The sequence below is a fragment of the Bufo bufo genome, chromosome 10 (assembly GCF_905171765.1).
Source record: "Bufo bufo chromosome 10, aBufBuf1.1, whole genome shotgun sequence".
In the NCBI taxonomy this organism is placed as follows: Eukaryota; Metazoa; Chordata; class Amphibia; order Anura; family Bufonidae; genus Bufo; species Bufo bufo.
Genome location: NC_053398.1, coordinates 50281507 through 50293818, shown reverse-complemented (window position 1 = coordinate 50293818; position 12312 = coordinate 50281507). Strand labels below are relative to the sequence as shown.

Sequence of the window (12312 nt, the reverse complement as noted above, 5' to 3'; positions counted from 1 at the left end):
GTTTCTGTCATGAGAAATAATGTTATATAGCTGACTGACCTTAGCGATGTGCTAATGTCAGCAATACATAACCGTATGCTTTAACTCCTTGCCGTTCTCTTAAAATAAAGACTTTAAAAAAATGCTAATGAGCCTCTAGGTGCTATTAGGGCGTTGCTTCAGCACCTAGGCTCGGTCTACGCACCCTTTGGCACGCCCAGGTCCAGTTGATTGACTTTTGAGTTCTCCTCAGTGTCCCGTAAATCCCGTGCCTGCGCCGTCCAGTTTAGTATTCGGCGCGGGCGCAGTGAGTGAAGGACACTCTCCTGCTGCCGACTTCCTCACTGCGCCTGTGCCAAAGGAAGGAAGCCGGCAGCAGGAGCGCGTCCTTCACTCACTGTGCCGAATACTAAACGGGACGGCGCAGGTGTGTGATTTACAGGGCACTGAGGAGAACTCGAAAGTCAATCAACTGGACCTGGGCGTGCCAAAGGGTGTGTAGACCGAGCCTCTAGGTGCTGAAGCAACGCCCTAATAGCACATAGAGGCTCATTAGCATATTTTAAGTCTTTATTTTAAGAGAACGGCGGCAGGCAGGGAGTTTTTATAAAGCATACTGTTATGTACTGCTGACATTAGCACATCGCTAATGTCAGTCAGCTACATAACGTTATTTCTCATGACAGAAACCCTTTAACTCTCCTCATTGTAGTTTCTGTTGTAATAAATCATTGTTTTCTCACTTTTTTTTTTTCTGTGCAGAGATGAACATTTTTCTGTTAGCTCTGTCCTGGAATCTGATGTCATCCATGCTAACCCCAAGGACATCCCATGTATATTTCGGGTATGTGATGAAGATAAGGTTTTAGAGAGAGTTTTGACCTAATATCAATATATGTTCAGCCATTAGTTTCTGATGTGCGACAACCAATATAAGGCCCCAGACTTCAGGTTCCGGCGCGCACATGTAAGGTAGTGTAGCAGGAGAGCTCAGTTTACCCAGCCACTTACCCAGGGGCTAGCCGAGATCCGGGGGATTACCTCCACGAAATATTACCTCCTGACACTTACTGGAGGTTCATGGAGAAGTTTATTGTCCGCAGCGGCTCCCTGCAGACGGAATCTCTTCTTCCGCCACGAGAGTCTGAAGCGCTGCAGAAAGGAAAGATGGCCGACGGGAGAAGGAGAGCAACCCATTCCTCGTCCCAGCCTCCCCTTCCGCCAGATACGGGGGACTACCGGGGTACTCAGCTGGATCCATCCCAGCAACTACAAGGAATGGAGCTACCTTGCAAGGAGATCGCAATAGTGGTCGCTCAGCTGCTTGCCCCAGACATAAAAGCCACCTTGGAGGCGACGATAACCACCACCATGAGACAGCTGCAGAGTGACGTTGCTCAGAACTCAGCCCACATACGGGAATTGGAGCAGAGAGCCGGGGTTTTTGAAGATGAATTAGAGAAAGCTCAGACTCATGTCAGAGATATGATACGTTTAAACCAGGCTTTGAAAGATAAAGTAGAAGACCTGGAAAACCGCTCACTGAGGAGTAACTTGCGGATCATAGGCTTACCTGGGAATATCCCAGCGCATCAGTTGGCTCACATCTGCGCAGTGGAATTGCCGCCAGCACTGGAGCTCCAAACTCCGGTGACTGTTGAAAGAGCTCACAGAACTGGCCCACCAAGAGAGGCATCTGCGAAGGATCTGCAACGAGACCAAAACCAGTCAAAGTCAAATTCCTTGCTCAAGTACAGGCGACTTAACCAGCCACTCAAAGTGAGGGGGCACAGAATCTTATTTGGGACTATTCTGTGGAGGTTGCTAAGAAAAGGAGAGCTTTTTTGCATATCTGCACGCAACTGGTACAAAAGAAAATTTAATTTGCCCTAATATACCCAACTATTCTGAGAGTTTTTGGACAAAATGGTAGAACCGATACCTATATGTCACCCAGTGACGTGGCAGTGGCCCTAGACGACAGCGAACCCTCGAAGCCTAGGAATGGGAACACCATCCAGAGGACGTCTGTCAACACGTGGTAGTCATCATGGAGAGAAGCCAGTCTCGAGATACACTGGTGCCTCTCCACTTCTGTCCGGAGGAGATCGGACCCATGGTTCAAGCCCGGAATGGGACAGCTGTGCTAGAAGCAATCTTCATCGTTCAAAGTGACTCACAGGCGAAGTTTTGAGGTCAACGGACTCACTGGTGGGAGTGAGGAATGGGGATACAAAGAAAGATGAGACAAGCTAGTCTCCTGGTACAAATGTACTTTGGTTTCAAGTGAGATAACGGGGTGGGGGAGTTAATGGGACAAGGATAATGGATGTCAGATAACTCGAGGTAGTAGGAGGGGAAATATTGTGTATTCACAACTGCAGGAATCTGGTGGGGCAGATGTCCGCTATCCCGACCAGTTCAGTGCGAAAAAAGAGAAGTCGAGACAGAATTTTAGCTGGTCGCCGAAACCTACTCAGGCGAGGTATTTTATTCCTGTTATGGGGTTAGGGGGGGAGTTTGGGGTTTTTACCTCCTCATAATCCATGGATGCAGTGTCATGCTTGTAAATAATATGAATACGTGGGGATGGCCTCCTCCAGAGTGTACCTTGCATTTGACCTGTGTGATTTTCACACTATGAAAATTGTTACATGGAACGTTAAGGGCCTACGAGCCCCTCTGAAAATAATGATGATTCTTAAGCATCTTAAAAAACTGAACGCTGACATAGCATTGCTTCAGGAAACACACCTGGAGGAGGCTGACCTGTGGCGCATGCAACGTCTTTGGGTGGGTCGAGTTTTGGGCTCCCGCTCAAAGGGCAGAAAGGCGGGGGTGCTTTTACTTTTACACAAAAGGTTTAGACACAAAGTTCTCTCTACTGTTAGCGACGACGAAGGGAGAATCCTGAAGGTAAAATTGGACACAGATGCAGGTCTGCTGACCATATTTAGAATATATGGGCCTAATTCTGAACAGACTTCCTTTTTTAGGGAGTTGGAATCGGATATCTTGCAGGAAGATAAGGTTTTTAACCCGGTTAAAAGGGAATTTACCAACTTCTCCCACGCTCATCAGTCATGGTCCAGACTGGATTATGTTTTAGCCTCCCCGCAAATTATGGAGAAAATAGTGCTGTCGGAGAGCACAGATATGGTGATATCTGATCATGCCCCGGTGTCCATAACGCTAGCAGAAACTATTCCAAGAGGGACAAACTACATATGGCGGTTGCCTAGTTATCTAACCGCTGATGATGACTTTATTGATAGGTTGAAGGGGTGGTGGTGGGAGTTTTTAGAAAATAATATAGGACATAAAGATGACCACCGACTATTCTGGGATACGGCGTAGGGGCTTATCAGGGGGAATATAATCTCATACACCACTGCGAAATAGAAAAAGATGCGACTTAGTCTCCAGCAGGCAACGGAGGTGGTGCGTAATGCGTACACCTCCTTTCTAGCAAACCCTACAGACCTAAATAAAGTTAAATGGGTTACGGCGAAACACAATTATGACCATTATCTAGAGCAAAAGACAAGGTTATACCTAGATTATAAATCAGCGAACCTGTTTAAATTCGGTAATAAAGCTGGGAAGATGCTAGCTAATCTGACGAAAGTACAACATTACAACCCGGGTATTAAAACTATAACTGACGAAACGGGGAAAAAACTCATAGACCCAAAAGGCATAACCGAATGTTTTGGTAGTTTCTATGCCAAGCTATACTCCCTAGATAATTATGATCAAGCCAGAGTAGAAAAACTGTCTAAAGTTACTCTCCCAAAACTCACGGAGGAAATGTTGTCTCATCTTAATAAGCCAATTACGGAGGAAGAAGTTAAGTTTACTATAAAATCACTAAAGAATGGAAAAACACCTGGCCCAGATGGCTATCCGGCGGAATTTCTTAAAGTTTTAAGCACGAAAGTTACCCCGACTTTAGTAGCCCTCTTTAACTCTTGTCTAAATGGGGGAGACATTATGCCTTCTGGGAATATGGCACATATAAAACGTATCCCCAAACCGGGTAAAGACATGACTATGCCCTGCTCTTATAGACTAATTTCATTAATTAATCAGGATTTAAAAATCTTGACTAAATTGATGACGATTAGACTAGCTAACTACAGGCCTGATTTGATAGGCCCTCACCAGGTAGAATTTACAAGAGCCGCAGTGACTAACATAAGGACAGTGTTTCCGGTTCAGGATTACTTATTTCATAATAAGTCTAGTAGCTGCCCTGCCTTTTCTGTCTGTGGATGTGGAAAAGGCTTTCGACAATGTAAACTGGAGATGGCTCGAGCAAACTTTTGAAGCCTTTGGAATCAGGGGATCATTTTGGTTATTCCTCGATGAAATTTACAAGAATCCTCAAGCGAGGGTAAATACGCCTGGCTTTTTGTCTATGCCTTTTTTATGAACGAGCACTCATAGAAACATAGAAACATAGAATGTGTCGGCAGATAAGAACCATTTGGCCCATCTAGTCTGCCCAATATATCTGAATACTATGGATAGCCCCTGGCCCTATCTTATATGAAGGATGGCCTTATGCCTATCCCATGCATGCTTAAACCCCTTCACTGTATTTGCAGCTACCACTTCTGCAGGAAGGCTATTCCATGCATCCACTACTCTCTCAGTAAAGTAATACTTCCTTATATTACTTTTAAACCTTTGCCCCTCTAATTTAAAACTGTGTCCTCTTGTGGTAGTTTTTCTTCTTTTAAATATGCTCTCCTCCTTTACCGAGTTGATTCCCTTTATGTATTTAAAAGTTTCTATCATATCCCCTCTGTCTCTTCTTTCTTCCAAGCTATACATGTTAAGGTCCTTTAACCTTTCCTGGTAAGTTTTATCCTGCAATCCATGTACTAGTTTAGTAGCTCTTCTCTGAACTCTCTCTAGAGTATCTCTCTAGAGTAACTCTCATCTCAAAAAGATCCTAGATTCCATGATTTATTTTGGTGAAACCACTGGCTACCGAATAAACATAAGCAAAAGCCATTTACTTTACTTATCTGGTCCTTCGCGAGAGTCACAAGTGTTGTCGGAAACCCACGAAGTGGAGGTAATGCCTCATTGCCTGACGTACCTGGGCATAAAAATAGGGAGGCATCCATTATCTTTATATAAACTAAATTATGACCCGTTAATAAGGAAGATGGAGTTGGAATTAGAGAGGTGGGCTAAGCTGCCACTATCTTTGTTTGATAGGGCCCATCTGATAAAGATGGTGAGCTTTGCTAGACTGCTCTATCCCATCCAGACTATCCCTCTACTGTTACGACACGTGGATGTTAATAGAATACAAAGAGCCTTGTCCCATTTCCTGTGGCAGGGAAAAAGGCAGCGGATTGCTTATAATAAATTGTGTTTTTTAAAAATGGGAGGGCGGGTTGCAGTTGCCCAACATTAGGAAAGTTAATCTGGCTTCCCTGCTTAGACATATCAGAGACTGGAGAAGAGGGACGTCAAATTTTTCAAACCCACCGTTGGAGAGAGAATTGGCAGCCCCTTGGGATTTGGTGGCGATCATGCATACTAGAATTAGAGATACCCCCCCCCCCCCCCCTTCCATAAAAAACTACATTCTGATAAAAGACACCATGGCAGCATGGAGAGAGATCAGGAAACTTTACAAGTTACCTATGTATATTTCACCATATATGCCTTTACGGTCCCTGCCCGCTTTCCCGTCGGGCGGGGTGCAATCTAAGATGTTTGCCCATTGGAGAGAAAAAGGGATTAATTCAGTGAAACAACTACTGTCTCCTTCGGGAACTGAGATCCTGAAATAGCAGGAATTTCAATCTCTGTTCCACTTCCCCTCCTCTCACTTCTTACCACATAATCAAATAAGATCATTATGTATGGCGCAAGCCACAACATTAGCAGAACCCGAGAGGCTGATTTGGTTCGAGGCCTTGATAGGATCTCAGGCCTCTTCTCTGTCTGATTTGTACAGGAAAATCCAAAACGTTCATTCTATCCCATTAGGGGAGTAGGTCTTTAAGAAATGGGAAGAGGAGCTGGATGAAAGGCCACTGACCAACTAAATTGAGAGAGGGACTGGAACGGGTTAGACAGGCTATTAGCAGCGAGACGTGGAGAGAAATGCACTTCAGAATACTACACAAAGCAACCTATGCTTTCGATTTGTCGTATAAAGATGCTCCGGCGCATCATCTTAGATGGTGCCTGTAGTGTCATTTACAGAAAGCTAACCTGCTGCATGGCCTCTGGAATTGTCCTAATCTGCAGCCTTTGTGGAAAGGAGCGATAGATTATATAAAACAAGTCTGGGGAATAGAAGCAAAACCTACACCTTTACATTGCATTTTTCACTATATACCATATGATCATAAAGGCAAAATAACCCAGTCCACACAGGTAAAAGGTGTTAATTTATTTTTACTGGCAGTGAAAAAAACAATACTCAGACATTATATACATTCCACCATTCCGACATTAGAAGAAGCCATAGGAACATTGAAACATGTCCTTTTATATGAATAGGTTAGATACGGAAAACAATAAAGAGAGGGCTACAAAGTTTTTTTTTTTTAGCAAGTGGAGGAAGTTCATTACCCACTCTTTAACTCCGTTAGAAAAGAAAGAGCTGATGAAACCATTTCAGGACACTAAATGGTACCTAGAGGAGCATATAAAAGGCACACTAGGAGGGTTGGTAGCAGAATAGCGAGATTGTGTCGTTTTGCATCAATGGGGAGCAGTTACTGGAGGAGGCCTGCCTGACAGGAAAATATTGTGCTGCATCCGGGGAGAATTCTTCGGAATGGGAAGTTTGGATTATGACCAGAGGTTTGCTCCGGACTCGCAGAGCTAGTATGCAACAACTCCCGTCCTGACCTCCCAGCACTGACTGGGTTGTATAGCATTATATTGATTTATAATGCTATGTAACCCTTACAGTTCTGGAATGTATTGGATAACACTGACAGCATTATCCAATACATACCATAAGAGTTACGTAGCATCATAAATCAATATAATGCTATGCGACCCCGGGAGTGCTGGGAGGTCAGGACTGGTGCTCTCCCTGATACACTCTGCGAGTCCAATGTGTGGGACTCGCTCGTGTGAAAAGGACCTAACTACAATTACTATTCCTACGAGCCCTATCACTTGCCTATAAACTGATTAAACTAATAAATTCAGGGATGTAATTTATTTTTCATTTAAATAAGAGTTAAATGTCATGATGATTTTTATTGCTGATTGACCCAATCATCTGTTGCAGGTAACCTCCTCACAGCTGAACTTTCCGCTCACCTTGTCCTCTCAGCTTCTGCTGGCAGAAACTTCAGATGAAATGCAGAAATGGGTGCAAGTGCTGAAGGAGCTTCAATTACTCCTGCGGGAGCAGAGGCCACAGGATCGCTCAGTTCGGGTGTTAAAGGAGGCATATGACAGTGCACTGCCTTTTATACGCACAACACTCTGCGCAGCCATCATGGGTAATAAACCTTGATATGGTATTATTATGTGTGAGTGCAAGATACTGTATTTATGCACAGAGTATATTTAAGGTAAAAGTGTGTTTTTCAGATCAGGAAAGAATTGCTTTGGGGACAGAAGATGGGCTTTTCCTGCTGCACATGAATAAAAATGGTAAGCCCTAAGGAGGTTGTGAGCACTTATTTCACTTCATAATTCTTAATAACGTTCTCCACCGACAATCTGATGTGAATGGGGGCATCCCAGATTGTCAGCAGACATTTTCAAGATCTGCCAACAAATTCTGTGTATGTCACCCATATTTAGCACTAAAACATTGTTCAAACTATAGGGGTCATTGCCTAATATAGGCATATTTCTGCTTAGTAATATTTCTGGCGCAGATTGCAGCGCAAAGGTCCTTTGCCCCGCAGTCTGCAACTTCCCCACTCATGCCAGGTCTACAAAAGTGAGCGGGGAAGGGGATGAGCCGGTAGGCCCATCTTATTTACCATTTTCTACACATGGTTTAGGCGTAGAAAATGGTCTAAATATCAGACAGCTAGGAAGCTTACAATTAGAAGCGGCGGTGGGTTCACCAAAGTTATGTAGAGGCCAGCACCACTACATAACTTTGTTGGATCCAGCGCCAGCTATAGGGGATCTTAAAAAATTAACCCCATATATTTTTACTTTTATTACCATATTTCAATCTGCAGAAAAAGAACTTTGTAGGATATGCAAAATAAGGCACCAAGTGTCCAACTGGACACTGTCGATCTTTACAAAAGTCCAAGGCTGCCTCTTCTCTCTGCCTCTGTTCCGACCCCCTTCTAATCCCAAGTCTGTCCTCTCTGGCTGTGATGTCAGTGATCCCCGTCCCCTCTGCTTGTAACATCACTGAGCTGCTGCATCCAAATCTCATGCCTGCACATTACAGTATACAGTACTTTCTGAAGTCTTCATGAAGCGGCCTAGTGACATCACAGGAAGTAGGAATGGACTTGGGAGCGTGAGGGGGGAGGGGCTAAATGGAATTGGGCTCTTTAAAAGATTGAAAATTCCCAGTTGGTACCTCATTTGCATATCCTAAAAGTAATTTTTCTGTGAATCGAAAACCACAATAAAAGTAACAAAGTTAAGGTTTTAACAATGTTGTAGTACACCTCAGTACTGTGGCCTTAGTTATATATGCCAAATATAGGTGACAGAATCCCTTTAAAGAATTTGCCAGTGTAACAATATTAATGCCCTATTTATATGCAATCCCTGGTTGAAGAAATGTGTCACAAAAAGTGTTGAAAAAACAAAAGGTTCCATTTCCTGCATTTGTAATTTTGGTTTTAACGCACATAAAACCATAACTTATAACTGTACATTGTTTTCCAACTAGAAATCACCCAGCTGGGAGACTGCAAGCGTGTGTTGTCTTTGCGCTCCGTTCCAGAAGTCCAACAGTTGGCAGTCCTTTGTGGGAAGAGCCATAGTGTTCGTCTCTTCACCTGGGACCTCCCACCAGACTCTCCTGGAGTAAAGATCCCTGAAGCAAAGGGCTGTCAGGTCATTACAACTGGTTTGGTGTGCCAAGGCTCAACTGCTGTTCTTTGTGCTGCTTCAAAGCGTCAAGTTGTCTGCTTCCAATTAACCAACCGAAAAGGTCTGCCCCGACGGATTAAAGAATTCCAGGCAGTTGGAGTCGTACAGTGTATGGACATCTTGGGGGAACGAGTGTGTGTTGGATACACATCTGGTTTTTCTCTTTATCCTCTCCTTAATGAAGGGGCACCATTAAACTTTCCAAATCCAGATGATCCCAAACTAACCTTCCTTATACAAGCTGCCCCTGATGCACTTTGTGCAGCAAGACTGGCACTTAGCGAATACCTGTTGTGTTTCTCCACATTTGCAATATATGTGAATGCAGATGGAAAAAAGTCACGTTCACAAGAAATCATGTGGCCTGCACCTCCACTGGCTTGCTGTGAGTATAACACATATATATTGAGTATTTTTTATATATATATATATATATATATATATATATATATATATATATATACACACACACACACACACACACACACACACACACACACACACACACACACACACACACTTTATATATTTTTTAAATCTTATTTTTAGTACTTGTAAATTATATATTCGCATGTAAAAAAACAACAACTATAGAGGCAGTTTGATTGTCAAATTGTCTTGTGTACTAGGATTTCTACGCAATCTTACCACCCATTAATTTCTTAGATTGGTACAGTACTTTGTAATTAAACTATGGGTAAAATGGTCCTGACATCAGCTAATGGGGAGAGCTGGGAGGTCCTCATAGACATACAAAGGGGTTATCCAGGAAATTATAATGATAACCTTTCCCCAGGATAGATTATCATTATCACATTGACTGGGGTCCGAGTCATGGCACCCCTGCTGATCAGCTGCATTAGGGAGCCTTTGCACTCACTGGAGCTCTGGTGAGTGCTGCGGCCTTCTCTTATCTCCGCTAGCACAGAGCCGTACATTGTATGTCAGCTGTGCTTGGTATTGCAGTTCAGTCCCATTCACTTCTATGGGGCTGAGCTGCAACATACCATGTGACCGATGTACGGTGACGTCACATGGCCTAGAAAGAGGTTGCAGCGCTCACTGAGCGCCCCACCTCTTCTAGTGGCTGATCAGTGGGACCTGAGGGTAGGTCATCAATATTATTTACTGGATAGCCCCTTTAAATCCTCTTGTGGGATGATTTGGTAGGTGCTCATTTACACTACTCTATGAGCACCAACATAAAAATCCAGCACAATTACATTTTGTGGCATATTAATACCCAGTTATTGCTAATCTTCCTTGGTCTGCTAGCATCACAATATCTGTAAGTAGACCTATATCATACGAATTAATGAAAGTCAAACCAGAGCCACTCCTCTGTAGAGAGCATTGTTTCGGGGGTTTTGCTCCTCATCAGTACAGAGCAGGGTGCTGGTTGGCTGGATGAGATGCTGTGGACACTGCTCAGGGTGAATACTCGGAAACAGTGCTGTGTACAGCTAAGTGTCCAGTGGTGTTACCAGCTCTCCAGATACTTTACTTTTCTTGTACTGATTTGCACTTACTACGTTACATCTTTCTGTTCCCATTCATGTCTAAAGAGAGATTTACAGATAGCAGTGCATCATGGTTGCTTAGTTGAGTCAAGGGCCTTTTACACGGGGTTATTATAGTACGAACATTTGCTCCTGATAATTTCCCAGTTCAAACCTGTCAAGCGATTGAACAACAAATAATTAGTTCTTTTGTCCTTCGTCGCGACAAAAGAACATGAGAATGGAGCTGCGGTGTACATACATCAACACTGCTCCATTCAGCTCTTTGAGGCCACCAAGTACAGTGCACTCTGCGCTTTCTCCAGCAATTCCATAGAAGAGAATGACCGTTGTCACGATTGGTGGGGGAGCACATGGTTAGTTGCGCTGCCATCTGCAACTTTTCCCCACTTGCTGCAGGTCTAATATTGTGGTGGGGGGGGGGGGGGTACAGGCGTAGAAAAAGGTCTAAATGTAAGACGGCAAGGAAGTTGTCTAATATTGTGGTGGGGGTTGGTCCTTCTCATACATTGGGGGCATATTGTTAGGCTATACCTCAATGTCTGATAGGTGCTGATCCCATATCTGAGACCCACAGGGCCTGCACAGTGATGGAGAGGGCATCGTGCATGCGCTGCCACCCTCCATTAATTACTATTCATTTCTAGCAAGCTGCTCGCCCGTTTATGGCTCTCCCATAGAAATGAATGGAAGGCAGTCATGCATATGCACCCTCTTTGACTTTGCAGGCTCCTTTCTACAGGTAGGTGCGGGTCCCAGAGACATTTGGGGGCATATCCTAGCAATATGCCTCCAATATATGAGATGGGACAATACCTTTAAGGGGAGGACCTGTAACCTCTCCTGACATGTGTTTTTTTTAGTAACTACTTGTATTCCCTATGTAATAACAATTCTGGAGCGTCTATTCTTATGACTTTGTTGTGCTGCTCCTTTGTTATTCCTACTATACCTTTATTATTAAATTGCCAACTGGGTATTACCATTCTCCTTATCAAAGTGGTGTGTCTCTGCACAGTCTGCCACCACAGTTTCAGAGTGTGCAGGGACACACCCCTAACTGTTAACACCCAGTTGGAAATTTTTCCCTAAATCTCTAGTAGGAATAGCAGAGGAATGGCACAAGAGTCATAAGAATAGATGTTCTAGAATTGTTATTACGTGGGGATGAAAGTAAATAAAACAGATATGTCTGGTCTTCCTTAAAGGGAATGTGTCATCAGAAATTGACCTCTTTAAATCTCGGTTTTATGCTTAAAGAGAACCTGTCACCGGGATTTTGGGTATAGAGCTGAGGACATGGGTTGCTAGATGGCCACTAGCACATTCGCAATATCTAGTCCCCATAGCTCTGTGTGCTTTTATTGTGTAAAAAAAACCTGATGTGATACATATGCAAAATAACCTAAAAGAGTCATATCTTACTTGTCTGACCAGAGAAGAGTCATATTTTCAAGCTCTGACTCATCTCAGGTTAATTTGCATATGTATTAAATCGTTTTTTTACACAAAAAAAGCACACAGAGCTATGGGGACTGGGTATTGCGGATGTGCTAGTGGCCATCTAGCAACCCATGTCCTCAGCTCTATACCCAAAATACCGGTGACAGGTTCCCTTTAACATATTTTTTTTTTTTTAAAGATATTTTTTTTTTTTATTTCCTATATCATTATCTATATTTAAACAAAAACCATAAAATCCTGTAGTTTACCCACTGGCCACTAAGCCTAGGCGCCACTT

At 43.4% G+C, this 12312-nt stretch overlaps 1 protein-coding gene across 1 annotated transcript in view; it reads left to right on the top strand.

Annotated features, from left to right (window-relative positions):
* The window catches only part of CDC42BPG (CDC42 binding protein kinase gamma), a 180707-nt gene that overhangs the window by 149907 nt on the left and 18488 nt on the right, over positions 1-12312 (top strand). The window contains exons 27-30 of the mRNA XM_040410586.1: positions 742-823; positions 7259-7475; positions 7567-7629; positions 8849-9436. Of these exons, the coding sequence (XP_040266520.1) occupies positions 742-823; positions 7259-7475; positions 7567-7629; positions 8849-9436 (950 nt within the window). The remainder of the gene's footprint in view (positions 1-741; positions 824-7258; positions 7476-7566; positions 7630-8848; positions 9437-12312) is intronic.